Genomic DNA, 18,528 nt, shown 5'->3' on the forward strand with positions numbered 1-18,528 from the left:
TGTGTGTAAGCATGCTGCATTATGGCCACCATTTCTGTCTTAGCTTCAGCAGAGATCACGTGTGGTACTAACTGGGCTTTGGGGATAATCTACCTTCGAATGTAACTATTTCTTTTTAAAAATATGTACGTAGACTGCAATGCAAGGTATTTATTGTGAAATGAACCCAATATATAAATATGTGGGTCAACAGAGCTGAAATACATTTCTTTCTATACACTGAAGTGAACAGAAAGAACTTGCTCCATCAGTGTCAGCTATTCTGAAATTAACAATAAGGTCTTACCATATAACACCAACTATTGAAGAATTCGTAGCAAGCTGAGCAAAGGCACAGTTCATTTGAATAGAACATTTAAATCTCTAAAGAAGTCCATACTTACATTATAAGTAGTGCTTAATTTGTGTTTCTCTGGCGCAAGTTTTTATCTTTGTGATTGTTGGTAGAGTTGGTTTTCCTTTGGAGGAAAAATTGCACTGTGTGAGTTCAACTAGTCATATTGTTTGAAAAATGCAACACATGGAAACTGAGACTCTTCACTTCCTTCCATCCCTGGTGTATCAGCAAACTCTACTTCTAATTTGTGCATAACAACATTCCTTACCTCCTACTTTCAGTGAATAATAGATCCTTCAGACTCCCAAGGCAGACAACACACAGGTAACTTTTCTCTTAGATTTCTAATCTATAGTTACTTAGAAAACTGAAACTGACTGACTCCTTTGAAAACTTAATTTCTTAAATGAAAACAGATGACCAGCAACTAGCCATGCTGAGCCCTTTGGCCATTAACCCATCAACTGCCCTTTGGGCTTCTTGTAATCTCTAAACTCTAGGAAAGCCTGGTAGCCTTGGACTCATTCTATGCTACAGCTCCATCTCTCTTGTCAGCAATTATTAATGTAACTAGACCGTAGTTTATCTAATTCTACTGTCCAGTGTGAAGTTGACTTGGTTATACTGCTTACTTCTATATTATCGGTTTAAGCATGTTGAATACATAAACTTTTTCAACTCCTTTTGTATACTATTCACTTGTATGGCTGAAAACAAGACCTGGCCTAGGAGCCAAAGGTCACCAGTAAGAATTATGTCAGACCTAAAATGTGTACACTGAAACTTTCATTGTAAGGGAATTGCATTTTCTTACAATCTTTAGTATTCCTTTTGAGTAAACTGTAAACACAACACAATCAAACTATAAAAGCATATCCAATGAAGTACTCACATTGGCCCGGCTGGTTCATCATCTATATGAAGTGTTCAGTTTTTAATAATCCATGAGATATAAGAGAAGAAAGGAGAAAACCATTAGAGTCTGCATAGAATGAACAGGACAGTAAACTGCAAGTGGCAAACATGGCTATTCATAGCATTTATTAAAGGCCATTCCATCTGGAGGTGCGAAACACTCATGAAGTTACTTCTAGGTTCAGTTTTAATGGCAGATATGTTCTTTCAATGGTTTTAGTTAACACTTTGAATGCTCGTCATGAAAAACTGCAACTGTAGCGGACAGATAGGCTGCAATATCATTGTACTCATCTTGTCCCCAAGTTCCAGTGGTTCACTCATAAATAGATGAGAAGACAAACCAACATTTCAGTTGTAAAATCCTGCTGTTTGTTTTCTTGTGGAGAATGTATGCAGTTCTTCAATGTAAATGGATGTGGATAATCTATACATTTAGTCACACATCCTCAGATGTTTCCCAGAGGGCACTGTTTTTTTCTGCTGTTTTACAATCTTTATAAGGTCACTGATCTGAAGCATGAGACTGAGGAAGATGAAGCCATAATAGTTCAACCTAATCTTTGGCTACCCATTCTCAACTGGGCCAGCAAGAGACATATGAGAAGCAGAGGATGTTCTGTGACATATAGAGAGAACTGAACAGTGACACCCTCTAAAAATCTACACAAAAAGATGGGTTCACTACTGTGCCCTGGCCAAAACAAGAAAAGTCATGAGATACTTTTTAATTTAAGTTTTTGTTATTTGTATTTAGAAGCCTTATTATTAACACTTCATAATTCTGACAACTTGGTCTTCTCTTAGTAGATATGCATACATTGAGAAAATGTTATTTAAAAACCCAAGTAAGCACCCTCTGTACAACAAACAGTTGGGTGCTTTCCCTGAAGGCATCTAGAAAAACTCAGCAGGATTCTACAAGGGGGCTTGGTGCACATGAAGCAGTTATGGATATTACAATCTTGGTGTAGGCATCTGCAGGAGCACATGTCAGGAGTAATGTCTGTCAGAGACATTGCTCCACCTGTTCCTTTCAGGCAACGGAGAGGCAAAGCCACCGCCAGCACACAGTGACTGGAGCAAAACAGGTTTAAAATAAATAAATAAATAAATAAACTAACCACAAACCAATGACTCATCAGCAAAACAATAGGCTAGCAACATACCAGTGTCCACATGAGTCACGACTAACAAGTGCTATTAAAACAGGTACAGAGAACAAACTAGGACTCAGGACACCCAAGACATCTGTTTGCTGTGTATGCAGTGGAAAGATACAAGGACATACCAGGTACTAAGACACACAAGCCCAGTCTGAACCCTCCCTCTCCACAGCCTACTGCTCAGCACCACCCAGGGAAGGCCAGATAACATGCTAGAAGCTAAGCACCTTGGGAATTTAAAGGAAAGACAGGAACAAACAGATTAATGTTAGTGTGCACCCCAAAATACAAAATTCTAATGCAAGACAGCCAAATCTACTCCCAACTTTAAGAAACAGGAGAGAGGGAAATCACAATAGCAAGGACAGTCTTTTCCTAGCAGAACACTAAACAACTCAAGCGCACTTCACACCACAGTCCTTTCTTTTGGCGCGGGAGTGTACCCTGGTGTCTAATTGTCACTTTCGAACCTAACAAGCTGGCCACATGCAAGGGTTTGCATGTGAGTATGTGAGCATCAGTGTCTCTGGTGTAGCTGCCATGCCTGACAGTGGGAGCAGCTGTGAGTCACACTGTGTCTAAATCCTAGGGACCCTTTTCATTCCCAAATCCACTTGGACACCACAAAGAAGAGGACATGCCCCCACACACGCGGTCCTGTGCTGAGCCACTACCTGCAGCATCACTCTCCCATACAGGCCAGACAAAAGAACAACTTGACCTCCACAGGAAGGTCAGGAGAGAACAGAGCTACAGAGAAAGGCACAAAATAAAGTAAATGAGGACTAAACAGCAAACTAAAAATCCAAATTAGTTGTGAAAGTGAATGAAGTAAACTTGAAGAAAAGTGTTAACGTTATGAACTGTGCATTGTATAGACTGAAGCGGAGATTAAACAAACTCCAAAAGCATGCATATCGCTCACTTACCACCATGTTTTAAGGGTTTGATGCAATTGAAGGGGGAAAAAAAAGAAGTCACAGTAACCGACAAATATCAACATACCCCCAAACCCTCAGGTCAAAGCCACCTAAAACAAAGACTGTTCTCTCTACCTGGGGATTACTCAAGGCCACTGACTAGATGAGAGGAAAGGACTGAGGGAGATGAAACAAGATGCTTCTGGAATCCATCTGATGAGTGTGGAGCTCCTGATGGAGTGGTGTACATACTGATTGGTCTGCATGAGCTTCCCTCACTTCTATGGCTGCCCTCAAGGTCCCCCACCCTGACACACACCTCATTATCTAGGGAGGGCACTCTGAGGTGCAGTAATTAACATATTGCACCCACTAAACAACATAAAGTGATGGTTTAGATTCAAAATAACCAAGAGTTGATTCTGGTCAAAGCCCCTATGCCACTTCAATCACCTCAATGTGGGTGGTGGGTGTGTGTTCCCTTTTTTTGTGGTGTGGGGTAATAGGATCTTATATCCCACACACTGGCCTAACTCCCTACATGGAAGAGGGTTCTCTTAAACCTAGGCTCCTGCTTCAACCTCCTAGGTGCTGGGCTTTCAGGCATGTACTACCGTGGATCAAAGCTGGAACCATCCCTGCCAGGCAAGCCCTCTATCAAGTAAATTACAGCCTCAGCCACCCTAACCCCCTATCCCCATAGCAAAAGGACTTGCTATGTAGCCTAGGCTGGCATCAAACTCATAATCTTCCTGCCTCAAGTGCTAGAATTTATTATGGTTTCTAAACTCACATTTTACCTGATCTCAGCAGGTTAACACTAAACCCAAGAGAGATGTAGTCCTTTGAATCATTTTCCATGTTTCATCTATTTTCTCATAAGGTACCTGTGACTGACCCTATCTGGTGTCACTTTAAAAAGTCATCTCTTTCCCAGCGTCTCTGGCCTGCTGTGAAGTTCCATATGCTACCAAAGCTTTGATCAACTAATAGATTTTAGACTATCAGAACAATGCTTCAGTTCATTATGTCTAAAAGAACTCAGATCACAGTTACAAAATGGTGTTCTCCCTCCTCTGCCCCTCAAACGTGCTAGTACTTTCTCCACCAGTAACTTCAAGAAGAGTCCTTTTGACCAACTTACAAAATTATCGCAGTATGAAAAACTAGAAGATTCTCTGATGCTTGTATTTTCTTTCTTAAATCAACTCCTTTAATGCAATGCCTGCGAGGGCACCAAAATATTAAGTAGAAGTGAGGGCCCCAAGACTGAACAGGTTCACCCCAGACTCTCTCCTCCAATGGGTAGAAGGAATCCTGGGAGGGCATACTAGCTGCACCCTGAGCTGAGTCAGGAAGTGACCAAAACAAACGTGGCTCCAAGAAGGAGCCCAGCTATAACAGAAGGAAGAGTGCACTACTTCACACTCTCCGAGTACTCAATGAAAGGTAAAGCTGACTGGACTCTAGTAGTGACTTGTTACCAAAAACACTTAAAGTGCATGCGTAAATTACCTACCTAAGAGATAACTTATGTGGCACTGGTTCTCAAAAAGATCTAGAAAGGACTGTGATTTCCTCTGTGAAATGATCTGCGTACTCAGAAGATACAAGGATCAAAGCTGCTTTCAAAGCAGTTAACCTCAACTATATACATTTTCAGTGTGAGAAATCTAAACGGACACATGCTTTTCTAATTAGATTCTATATCTGTGTTCTTATCTATATTGTTGCACTGTTCACTGAATGCTTTTCTACTTCAGGAGGAAAGTTACCATAACAACAGACCACTGAAAATATAAATACACGAGTTCCTTTTTAGAGAGTTCACTGAAGCTCAAATCAACCACAGATGCTGGTAATAAACTGCCTATTTGGTAAGAAAAAGCACACCAGACCTACAAAAACTTCACGTTTTCTTAGGGGCATAGAAATAGGCTAACAGACATATTTATAGGCAAGATTTCATCACTGAAACATTCTGAGTTTGTATCAGCTAGAGCTTCATTTATCCTCAGCAGACTGAAAATATATACGTTATCTACAAGTAAATTTAGAGAGGAGTAAATGGGAAGAAAGCATATCTGTGAGTCTGTCATCCTCATGAATTGAGATGAAGCTGAGGAGAAACTTAACAAAGAAAAGGCTACAACATAAGGAAAAAATCATTCAGTATCAACACACAGCCCTCTCCCAGAAGAAAAGCCAAAAACTGAAGGAGGAGATGGAGCAGGGAGAAATCTGAGAATGCTGGAAATGGGGCAAGGAAGTGGAGATGGAAAATGGATCCTGGACCATACTGGCTGACGGGAAAGAGAGATGGTGAACACTGCAATCATTCCAGAATCCCAAATTTTCACCCAATCCAACAACAAAGAAGTAAAAGCTGCTTGCATGATAATACTCTCCCGAGACCAGTGCAAGGAGGTTTTACTTTGCACTTACCCTGCAGTCATCTGTTTTATGTAGAATTCATTCACTATATATAGAAATTTAGCTTATTATTTTCCATCCAGAAAGCCGGTCAGAAGACTGGCTCTGCCGCCCCCACACCCTCCCCTTCAGCTTAACCACCAAAGGACTCTTAAGAGGCTAGCTGCTTCCATGCAAAACCACCACTAACCATTTCTAAAATCTAATCTGAAACATGCTGGGATAGAAACATTAACACAAGTGGCTTATATCTCTGACGGGCACAGGCTAAGCCGATGTGTAACTACTGTGAAAATGGCAGCCATCCTTGTCTTAAATTTAAAAATCAGGATCTGAAGCCTACCTTTGCCTTTTCTTAGGTAACTTTTCATTGAAGAAGGTGGCATTGGCACAGCTAGTATTGTGTTTATCTCAGTTAACTCTCTGGTCTTTTTTTTTTTTGGTTTTTCGAGACAGGGTTTCTCTGTAGCTTTGGAGCCTGTCCTGGAACTAGCTCTTGTAGACCAGGCTGGCCTCGAACTCACAAAGATTTGCCTGCCTCTGCCTCTCGAGTGCTGGGATTAAAGGTGTGTGCCACCACTGCCCAGCTCTCTCTGGTCTTTTGGGGATCCCACCCCCTTCCAGTGCTGAGGAAACTCCAGGTCTTGGGCTCTAACACTTACCTAATCTAAGTCCCTAGGCTCCTAATTAGCAATGTTTGAAACATTGAGGGGATGGTGACCCCTTTTAGGAATGAAATCTAACTCCCAAACAGCTGAGCTGTACACTGTGGAAGGTACAGAGCCTTCTCCCTCCATTATTCTCAGGTCTGAATACAGGTACAGCACTCTACCTTGGAAGTCCTAACATTTAACAAGGAAAAAAAAATTGGAGAAAGGCATTGAGGACACATGAAAATCAAGAAATCGAAACTAGAGATATTCTTTGTTGCAAAGAACTGGACAAAGGTCCCTCTGCTTCCAGCTCAAGTCTCTCCCATTTTTCTATACAGCTCACTGATGAAAAGTGTATCAGGAGGGGAGCCCACCAGGTCTTCCTGCAGAGATGAATGTCAAAAGACCCCCTCCCAATCTCAGTATTCATTCTACTTAGACTCTACTTAGTCCAGACAAGAGACTTAGAGCTGCTGAGAAGAAAGAAAAAGTGGCTGTTGTTCTCAAACATGTCCTTTCAGAGTCTAAAGTCATGCTATGTCTTTGAAGCTATACTCTCTCCAAGGGAGTACAAGATCTCACGTGGGTGTCCACTGACAGGTATGGTATGTTGTGGAGAGAGTACAACACACTGCAATCCTACTGATTAGCAATATGGATTCATCAACTTTGGGGGAGGACACTGTACCATAAGTGCAGATAGTAGCCTCTACCACCATTGCCCCGGGAAATCAAGATGCTTGGGGTGCATCTTCTAGTCAGTGACAGGCAAAGGGTAGTCATAGCAAGTTGACAAATCAATTTCTATTTGTTGATATAATATTACAGCCCACAGGGGTGAAAATGAGGGATTTTTTTAGGAATCTGAAATACTAGTGATAAAAGCTTCAAGTTCGCTGTTCTATTCACAGGGTTAGAAATGAAAAAATCTATAAGCAAATATGCAAGACCTTCCCAAAGCTTTCCTAATTTTAAGCATATCGCACAATGTTAAACCTCTGGTCCTATGCTTTCTAATAATGGTCGAGGAGGTTCTACTCCCATCATACCTCCTGTAACTCAGGGCCAGCTGAGGGACATGCCCTAAAGTGAGGGCTAAGGAGTTGGCACTTAGTTCTCTTAAACCTAGAGAGTAAGCTCCATCCTCCCTACCATTCTTGTCTACGGGACAAAAACAGAAAAGCCAGAAGAAAGCCTTGAAGACTTATCAAAGAGACCAACAAAAGGAACAAAGTCTGGCTTCTTCTAATGGCTTTCTGAACACAGTCTAGACTGTGCTGGGACAGTTACCTACAGGGACTATGCCAGGTAATCATGTGACAACCAATTATATACCTTAAATCTGCCTGAAAGGACAGGTGGCCTGTGATCTTGGGGTGGCTTCTAGGCTTGACTTGGATTCTCCTCAAGCTCAATCTGCCTGATGATCTGTATTGAAGGAGGACAGAGCTGAACAAAGAGTTTGACAGCTGCCCATTCACCACATGGCCTGAAGGACAAGGCCTAGGGTTTGGAGAACACCTAAACAGGGAGAGAGCTAATTATATCTCTAGGTGGCTAATACAAAAAATTGTGGGGAGCACAGATTAGTATGAAAGTTTCTTCTTTCTTTTTTGGTACTTAATCAAAGTCCTTATACTCCTCTTTCAGTACTTGTAAACTACCCAAGGAACCAACCCCAACTTTACTGTTTTGTTGGGATGCTCTTACCATCAGGAACCTCATCTGGCCTCTTCCTCTTCTCATACACAACAATGATCACCACAAGGATGATGATTTCAGCCAGAATTCCCAAGAAAGGCCAAAGTGGGGCAAGGTGGCTCCGTACCCTGAGGACGGTGAAAACTGAGGCAGAGCCAATGGAGTTGGTGGCATTACATTCATACTCGCCGGGATCTTCTGTGATCTGGAGATTCATAATATTCAATTCAGTGTAATTCTCCTTGTTGATGATGAAGAAGCGACCAGAGCTATTGGAAATGTCCTGGAGGGAAAAGCAGGTCAGAGTAGATGAGCTACTCAAGTGAGGGTGACATTGTCCTTATTTTTATCAGGATAATGGCTGGAATAAGATATCACCTTTGTTCAAAAGATTTGAGCACTTAACTGAGTTCAGAGTTCAGTACACTTCTGGTAGAAACAGGGTACACATTTCCATTATTGTTGATCCTTTGAACTTCTCCAACTTCGAGACTGAATGGAAGCCTGTTGCTTGTAGACCCCACAGACAGACAAATTAACAAATGCTTATGCAAACAGCAGGGGTAAAAACTGTAGCAGTAAGAAGCTGGGAAAGATACCCATTGTCTGGCATGTCTAAGAACCACAGGCCTGTCTGGCAACTTCAGAGCCGGCACATTTACTTCTTTACTTGATCAAATCTGAGAAGCCTTTAAACTTGTCTCAGAAGCAATGCTAAAAATCTGCTCTCAGGAGGGAGCAGTCAGAGAACCCTAACTTCTCTTCTAGGACTCTAGGATTAAAGAAAATCAGCAAGTATCTACTAATTAATATACCTATGCATCCCATATCCTACTAAAGGGAAGATCCATATGAAAATCATGACACAAAATACACAAGAAATCTGGCTTCAAGAAGGAAGGAGAGAGTTCTATAGGCAAATGCATTCGTTATGCAAGTCTGTCAACCTGAGTTCCACCCTTGGAACCTAGGATGGCAAGAGAGAACAAAACCCCAGAAGTTGTCCTCTGACCTCAGTATGTGTGTAATGGTATGAGACAGTAGGAGAGACATCCAAAGGAATGACTGACTTCAAGAATATGGCTTAATACAAACAAACAAAATAAAACCAACGAAAAACAAAACAAAACCAGTGCAGGATGGAGAACTGGGAGGTATTGCGGAGCCATTACAAAAAAGCCAGGCAGGAAGAGCTTCAAAGAGCTGGCCTTAGTACAGAGGAAGGGAGCTGACAGGTAAGGGGAACTCTAGTCATATTCACCATGTACTAGCCACAACTAACAATAAATATATAAATATATAGCACATAGAAAGAAGACAACCATCTCCCATATTATCCAATTATGTACAGCATGCTTGCATTTTGAGTGTGGGCACACAGCAAAATTGAGGAAGTCACCCTTCACAGCAAAATTCCAACTTTCATCTTTCAAAAAGTGAAAATACAAAATAATTTCAATCAATTTTGACAAAAGCCAGCGATGTTCTTTCCAGTGACCAAAAGAGAAATAGATAATCCTTCCCAGCATCTTAGAATACACAATGGCTTTCCCTGACAATACCCAGCTCAGCACCTTCATCTCCTAAGTTCCTCATCCTGATCCTATTTACTAGTGTAATTCCAAAATCAATGTGTGGGATTCCCCTCTGTATGCTGTGAATATGTTTTATTACTATTGGTTAATAAAGAAGCTGTTTTGGGCCTATGGCAAGGTGGTAAACCCACACACAGATGTAAAGAGAGAGTAGTAGGTGGAGTCAAAGAGACACCATGTAGCTGCCAAAGGAGACAGACGGTGGCAGATCCTTTACCAGTAAATCACAGCCTCATGCTAATACACACAAATTAATAGAAATGGGTTAGTTTCAGATGCAAGAGTTAGTTAATAAGAAGCCTGAGCTAATAGGCCAAGCAATGTTTTAATTAATATAATTTCTGTGTGATTATTGGGGTCTGAGCTGCCTCTACCTACAAAAGTTGACACCAGGGTCATCAATACTTGACATTTCGCTATTAAGAAGTCATAAAGTGGGAAATATATAGGACTTGAAATAAAACTACATATTATCCTTGTTGTGCCAATAATATATGTTGTTTAGTATGTTATTTTTCCAAAGAAGTTGGATTAGATGAGCTACAGGGTCCTTTCTGATTCTGAGGGATGGTAATAAAAAAAGATGCCTATAAAGTAGAATCTAAGCATAAAAGCTGAAGTGGATATATGAAAATCTCTCTAGTCAGGAAAGGAAATTGGTTAGAAATCACTGAATCAGAGAATAAAAGATCCCAAGGCACTATTTAAACACTATCAAGAACAGCTCCATAGAAGCTAGAAGATGGTTTAACACTTCCAAGCACTTGCTGTGCAATCATGAGAACCAGAATTCTGATGCCAGTGCACATGTAATAAGCTAGGCATCCTGCACATACCTGTAACTCCAGTTCTGAGAAGGTGTGGAGACAGGAGGATTGCTGACTTCCAGTCTAGCCATGAAAACATGAGCCCCAGGTTCAAGGAAAGGCACTGCCTCAACACGCAGGGACGGATAAAGGAAGATACCTAACACCCTCGTTGACCTCTACAAATATGCTTAGGTGGATGAACCCCACTCCAAACAAATAAAGCTTGAGAATTATTTGTGGCTGCAGAGATGGCTCAGCAGTTATGGGTGTTTGCTGCTCTTGCAAAGAACTGAAATTCAGTTCTCAGCACCCACAACAGGCAGCTCAGAACTATCTGTACTTCTGCTCCAGGAGATCTGACACCATCTTCTCACCTTTGTAGACACACACACACACACACACACACACTAAATAGATAAAATCATTCCACAGATGGGGGAGGGGAGTTCTTTGACTTTTTTAGTATCTTTTGGTCCATTTTCTTCTGAAGAACAAACAAAAACACAGTAAAGCATTTAGATTACCTTTAGTTCTGCGTTCCACTGTGAAGATACGCAATCTAATCCCTTACCAGACAAACAGCTTTAGCAAATCATGTACACTGTCAATACTGGACACAGACTAATCTCCATATTCATAGTGTAAATTGTAATTCAATGCACAGCAACCCAAGTTATCCTACATCAAAGAAACAGTTGTTGCAGTAACTGGTTCAGATGTCTGGACCTCCTCAGGAAAAACTCCAGTAAGCATAGAGATTTAGGTATAGGACTACCTCCTACTCACCAGGAACACACCATTCTCCTTCTTGCGCCATATCCATTCTGGGTGGGGGTAGCCAACTGACTTGCAGTACATCATTGCATCCTGCCCTTCGTTTTTATTTTCACTCCGTTTATGGCCAGTGATGTCAGGAGCAGCTGTAAAAAGGTGTTAAACTGTTACCACCTGAGTAAGATACCAAAGGCCTTACCTTCTAACTCAGAGCCCTGTTTCTAATGCTATTATTCTTTATAAATAAAAACTCACGAGTCAAATATTGGGGTAAGAACCTGACTGATCAGCCGGGCAGTGGTGGCGCATGCCTTTAATCCCAGCACCTGGGAGGGAGAGGCAGGCGCATCTTTGTAAGTTCGAGGCCAACCTGGTCTACAAGAGCTAGTTCCAGGACAGGCTCCAAAGCTACAGAGAAACCCTGTCGGGGGGGGGGGGGGGGGGGGAGAGGGGGTGTGTGTGACCACATTTCTCTCTCCCTCGAGCCAAAAGACCAAGATCTTTCTGAGCCCATCCCTACAACTTCCTGTGTCTCTCTAAATGTTCTAGGTCCTCCAAAACCTCTACGGCTAATTTTGATCAGCTAGTAGCTAGCTCTGCCCTCTGATTCAAAGTAAACTTTATTAGCAGTCTCAGAAGTGTCAGAGTGTGATCAAAACATCCCATACCAATCATCAGTCTTTATCAAAGCTGAACACGAAGGTGCATCTAAAGAGTCTTTCAGGCCAGAATATGGTAAGAGGACCAATCCCATTCCCTACCCTTACTTAGTAAAACAGCAAGAAAATATCAGTTATTAGTATAAGAATTTCTACCAGTGTAGAACCTACTAGAAAAATGCTCAGTCATCCTAGATGCACAAAACTTTCCTCAGTAAACATGCAAAGAGAAGCCATTGTCACTTATATCAGTCCAAGTTTTCTTCTTCAAACACCTGGAATACAGCATGTCAAATGTCATGTATTTTCTTAAGGAAATGAAAGATTGAACTACATAAAATAAAGCCTACTACAGGATATGTGAAAATGGATGCATGCTTGAAGATCTTAATCACTGAAAACCAAGGACCAGAGTTCTTCCAAAAAAGCCAACATCGAGCCCACTAGGCATAATTAGGAGGAAAACAATAATCAGAGGCCTCAAACCAAGATCCCCAAGGGTCTTGTTAGCAGAATAAAAACGTGACTTGAGGCAAGTCTACTGGGAAGTGGAAGCAGGTATATAGAGTTTAAGGGCAGTCTAGGGCTACTGGCAAGGCATTCTCTCCAAAAAGGAAACAAACAAGGCTGCCACGCCTGACAGGCTGACTTAGATTCCCTGTAGCACATATAGTAGAAGGAAAGAACCACACATATATAGTCTCCCCACAACACAGTCACAAATATACACACACATACACGCATGTTCACATTTAAACAAAACTAAACAAGCAAACAAAAACTGTCTTATCATTCACACAGAACCAGAAGACCCTGGATGACCAAAATAATCCTAAACAAACAATACTGGAGGGATTGCCATTCCAGATGTTAAGATGTATTACAGAGCACAGTAATAAAAACAATATGGTACTGGCACAAAAAATAGTTATGAAGATAAATGTAACAAAACTGGAGAGCCAAGTATGAGCACGCATAACTTCAGTCATTTTATAATTGATAAAGATGCCAAAAACAAGCTGAGTAAAAGAAAATATCTTCAACAAATGGAGCTGTAAAAAGTAGATGTAGGAGAATGAAATTAGAGTTGTACCTATCTCCTTGAACAAATCCTAACTCTAAATGACTAAAGACCTAAACCTGAAACCCGAAACTGCTACGAGAAAATAAGCATACAGGAAAGGAAAGGGACTTTGTGAACAGGACCCCATTTGCCTACCAACTAAAGGCAACAACTGACAAGTGGGACATTCCTTAAACTAAAAAGCTCCTGAAAGCTAAAGAAACAACCAACTAGTGAAAAGGAAGCTCACAAAATGGGAAAGGATCTTTACCAGCTATTCATCTGACAGGATTAACACCCAGAACTCAAAACAACAACAAAAGACTCATTCGAAAAATGGCTCTGGGTCTAACTAGAAGTTTTCAAAACAACAGCAACAACAAACCAGCTAAGAAATAGCTTTAAAAAATTATTCATCATATCTAGCAATTGGGGAAATCACAACAACTTTGAGATTTCATCTTACCCCAGTCTGAATAGCAAAGATCAACTGTTGGGACTGAAAACTAGTACAGCCACTATGGAAATCAATGTGGAGAAATAAAAAAAACTAACAATAATGACTTAGCTATACAACTCCTTGGCACATATGCCCAGAGGACGTGACATCCTACTCCACAGACACTTGTTCAGCCATATTCATTGTTGCTCTATCTGCTATGGCTAGGAAATGAAAACAACCCAAATGTCCTTCCACTGCAACGCATTATGAAATGTGGTACATATATATTACGGAATATTATCCAGCTGCAAATAAAAATGAAATCATGAACTTTGCAGGTAAATGGAAAAATCTAGAAAAATTCACATTGAGTGAGGTCACCCAGATCCAGAAATACAATCATCACAAGAGCTCTTTCACTGGAAGCTCCAAGTTCAAAGTCTATAGATGTGAGGACTTATCCTGCAGTAACTATAGAAACCAGGAAAGTAAAAAGGGACTGCTGTGGGGAAGGAGGTAGGGAACAGTAGAGAGAGAGGAAATAGCAGGGTACAAGTGATCTGATCAGGGAAATGAGAAAGAAGAGGGGCTCTAATTAGAGAGGAGAGAGGATGAAATAGCAGTAAGGAACTCTAAAAAGTTATAAGAAATCATACTATTAACTACCTTAAAAAATATTAATACATGTAAGTCTGTATAAATATACATAAATAATTTAAATGAAATTTTCTTATCTGGGCTGACAATTCTCCCTCCAAAAGGGAAAGATCAGTTAACACAAACTCCAATACCAGGCATGACATTAGTCAGGGTTGTCCATGTGACTCCCAAAACATACAGGCTACTGCCCTTCGTTGCCCCACAAAAGTGGAAGTTATGTGACTGTCACTGAAGATATACTTCACACACAAGGCCAAGAGGCCCCTGAACTAGAACTGAACTGATTATTTCTCCCCAGAGGACTAGCCTTCATGGTATCAGAAGGTGCCACGCAAACTTCCAAACAAGGAAAACAATCAACAATCCTACCCAGCTATGATATCTATGAAACACGCAACCAACATGGCAGGCTAACCGTAACGGTGCAGTAGTGGCTTAGCAGTAACCAACGACTAACTCTCTAATAAGGCTTAAGAACCAACCGTTCAACAGGAGACACCGAGCTTGGTACTAGAAACCTAGCAAACTACCCACGGAGCTAGTAAAGTTCTGGGTCTTGGAGGAGAACCTTCAACCACCATTTTACTAAACCAGCATAAGCTCTAGCTGCACTGTAAATACTTGTCCTTATACCAACAGATAAATTAGTCCTCACCCCTTATCAAGAAAATTTCTCTTTGCAACAGATAGACCATTACAGAAAACCACAACTGATGAAAATGCAGAGCTGTGGAGCCAAGTACCAATGAACACATCTACAAAACACCCATGCACTTAAGGCTTGGGGATCATTATAGAAGAGGAAGCAGAAAGATGCTAAGAGCCAAAGGATCTTTGCTGACACTGCGTTGCATAGTAATGCCAGAAGCTACACCCATAAAGTCTCACCAACATGACTGCCTAAACATGAGCTGAACAAGGACAACAGATATGCCAGAGTAGATGGGAAAATACTACAAATTCTCACCCTATTCAAAGAACTAAAGCCAACTAAGGAATGCTGATAGTGGGAGAAATAGCTTTCCTCAGGAAAGGGCACACCAATTGGTCGGGCCTCGAAAATATGCATGCAAGTAACATACAGATTGAATAGGTTTTATTTATTATGTAAGTGTGTGTGAATATACATATACAAATATACATACATGTATATAACAACTATTTATGAAAATCGGTCATAAATCTGAAAGAAAGCAAGAAAGGGTGTTTGGAGAAAGGAAAGAGCGAAATCATAATTATAATCTCAAAAGAAGTTTTTAAAAAAGAAACTAACAGTAACAACAAAAATAATAATACTGAGTGTGCTGTGGTTCATGCCTGTGCTCTCAGCACTTGGGGCGGGGGGGGGGGGGGGACTTGAAGCCAGCCTCAAATACATGAGACCATGTTGGGGAAGGGGAACAAAAACAATGACTCTCCATATCTAGTCACTTTATAACAATCTTAAGCCCAATATCTGGAGAATTTCAAGATCTAGGTATCCTAGAGACTATGCTAGTTCACTTTTAGGACTCACTTAAGAAGTACACAGTACCTGTTTCAGATAAGCTTTAAGAATCCAAGAAGCCTAATGTGAAGCTAATCCTCTGAATTTAAATTTCTTTATCCTAATTATATTTTCCACTAGGACCTGACAAGACATCTGAAAGCAATGCAACTCAAAGTAGGCCAGCTACCTCTTTGTTGGCCAGGTTTGGAAAGAGAATCAAAAGGCACTGATCCAAATTCCAGTTGAGCTGGAGTTTTGTTTTTTTCTTTCTGTGCTTTGATCTATGCTTATCAAATGGAGAGAATTCTGCCTAGTTCCAGTAGTCTTAAACAAGTAGGTAAGATGTCCAATATCCACTAAAACTGTAGAATCCTGGAGAACTGTATTATCTCATGGTCTGATGACCTTAACTACGTCATTTTTCTGGTTTAAAAACAATCCAAAGTTCCACAGTACACAGACTGCTTCCCAGGCAGACTGGTGCCTACAATTTTCAGAGGCACCTAGAATGTGAATGGAATAGGTATGATCCCAAACTGTATTGGGTTCCTGCCAAACCCAAGTCTGCTTTGGTACCATTCTGTGAAATGTTTTCTAGGTTGGGTATTATCAAAGAAATGTTTTTTTTTTTACTTTTCCATGAAAAATTCACTACCCAAGGAGTATCAGGCTGCCTCTACCGCTCCACTTCTCCACAGCTACTCTGCCATTTCTTTAGTCTACTGATAACTTTTTCTCATAAATTTTTTTCAGTCAAAAAATATTAAGGACTCACACTGGGCCACCTCCCCCACCCAACTCCATACACAGACTTCCCGCATCCTACTTCCACGGTCTAACCTGGTAAGTGTAGTCTTCACCCCTCATCAAGAAAACCTCTCTTTACAACAGAGACCACTACAGAAAAACCACAACCAATCATAATGCAGAATTGTGGAACCTAGTCCCAACAGATACATCTACAAGACACACCTAAGGCTCAGGAAACACAGTAGAAGAAGGAGCAGAAAGATTCTATGAGCCAGAGAATCAGAGCATTTGTTATGAAATTATGTCTCCTAGCAGCATCAGAAGCTGTAACTGTTAAGTCTCACCAACACAAACACCCAAACTTAAGCTGAACAAGGACAACACCAACGAACATGCCAAACCATATCGGGAAAAGCCCACAAGGCCTCAACCCTACACAAAGAACCACAGGCAACTAAGTAAAGTTGGGTGCTGGAAAGGTGGTCCTCCCTGGAGAAAAGCACACTAATTGGTTGTCCAGTGCTAAACACTCAGCCCAATACAGGAATATATATGTATATACAAATACATATATTCATGCGATAACAATTAATGAAAAAAGAGACTATGAATTTGAAAGAGAGTGGGGAGGGTTATATGGAAGAGCCTAAGGGAAGAGAAAAGGAAGAAGTGTTGTAATTAAATTACAAACCAAAAAAAATAAATAAGCATTCCAAGGTAAGGAGGGTTCTATAGCTATGTGTCAACCAAGACACTACCTGAGAAACCAAGATATACAAGGAGCAGAAGAGCTAGCATCTTCTCCAGCTGTGTTTTACTGACTTGACACATTTATTTAGTACCTCCTACAAGCCCAAGACATGTCTTACAGAAGTCAAGTAAGGCCGTTCTGCTTAGGTGTATTTTAGCACCGTTCTGAAAATTAGGGAATAGGTCATAAGTATCTTGAGGGAAAAACACTATAGGAGAGGGAAACACAGACAACTTGAGGCAGGTATGTACTTGTTTCACTACGAGTTTACATGTTACAGTAAATAAGAACATGTATGACCAATCAGAAGAGTACCTGGCATTCAGACAAGAGTGAGATTCACATGATGGTAGTATAGATGCCAATTACTATGGTAAGAAGACCACAGGAGGAAACTTGGTTTTTGTTTGTTTGCTGTTACGTTGAGAAAGAAAATAGCAACTGTGATAATGAAACCAGGAGCTCAAGACTAAACTCTGTTACAGATCTATGTGTCCATCCGAGCTGAGTTATCAGGTAGGATCTTCAGGTGCTTATGGGAATGGTCTAAGACAGACAAATATCAGAAAACAGGCTAATTTTTTTTCTCTCATTTTATTCTTCTTTGACTTGGTCTCTACTCTGGACCATTACTGCCTAATGCCCTTAGATATGTGAATTTAGTGATTTTGCTGTGGTTTGAATCTGAAATATTTCCCATGTTTTTTCATGTTTTGTATGCTCAATTCCCAGCTTCTGAGATTTTTTTTTTTTTTGGTTTTTCAAGACACTGAGAATGTTTTTAAAGCTACAGAGCCTTTTAGGACAGTCTGCTGGAGGAAACAGGTCACTAGGGGTGGGGCTTACCCACACCTGGTTCTGGCCTAAATACTGTTTCCTGTTTGCCAATGTGAACAAGTCAACGCTCAAGCTTGCAAAACCACAAATGGGACTATCCCACCCTGACTTCCCTGCTGTAACAAACTGAAATTCCTCTGAAAATATGAGCAAAATAAACCTTTCCTCCCTTACATTGTTTCTGACTGGTATTTTGATTACAACCACCAAAAATAACTAATACAGGAACTCATTTCTAAAATACATATCAAAACCACCTAGAACAGTGGTTTTCAACCTACCTAATGTTGTGACCCTTTAGTACAATTCCTCATATTATGGTGACCCAAACAACAAAATTATTTTCATTACTACTTGGTAACTGTAGTTCTGCTGCTATTATGAATCATAATGTAAATATCTGATATTTGACTCTTGTGAAAGGACTGTTTGACCCCCAAAGGGATCATGACCCACAGGTTAAGAACTACTGACATAGAATACTAAAAGTTGATTTGTTATATAGCTCTTCTTATCAAATCTCAATTCTGAAAGGCCTCAAACTTAAATGGTCCCAACAGATAGGATAAAAATG

At 40.7% G+C, this 18,528-nt stretch overlaps 1 protein-coding gene across 2 annotated transcripts in view; it reads right to left on the bottom strand.

Annotated features, from left to right (window-relative positions):
* Positions 1 to 18,528, bottom strand: part of Nptn (neuroplastin) — a 79,086-nt gene that overhangs the window by 1,121 nt on the left and 59,437 nt on the right. Inside the window, exons 5-8 of one of the 2 annotated variants that reach the window (XM_041679345.1) lie at positions 11,316 to 11,449; positions 8,135 to 8,408; positions 1,230 to 1,251; positions 384 to 458 (exon numbers count right to left, since the gene is read on the bottom strand). In XM_041679345.1, coding sequence (XP_041535279.1) covers positions 398 to 458; positions 1,230 to 1,251; positions 8,135 to 8,408; positions 11,316 to 11,449 — 491 coding nt within the window. In that variant the 3' untranslated portion in view covers positions 384 to 397. The remainder of the gene's footprint in view (positions 1 to 383; positions 459 to 1,229; positions 1,252 to 8,134; positions 8,409 to 11,315; positions 11,450 to 18,528) is intronic. The other variant, XM_041679346.1, reaches the window with a different exon arrangement.

The sequence above is a fragment of the Microtus oregoni genome, unplaced genomic scaffold, assembly GCF_018167655.1.
Source record: "Microtus oregoni isolate MIOR12 unplaced genomic scaffold, Mior012 000032F_ref0000030, whole genome shotgun sequence".
Lineage (NCBI taxonomy): Eukaryota > Metazoa > Chordata > Mammalia > Rodentia > Cricetidae > Microtus > Microtus oregoni.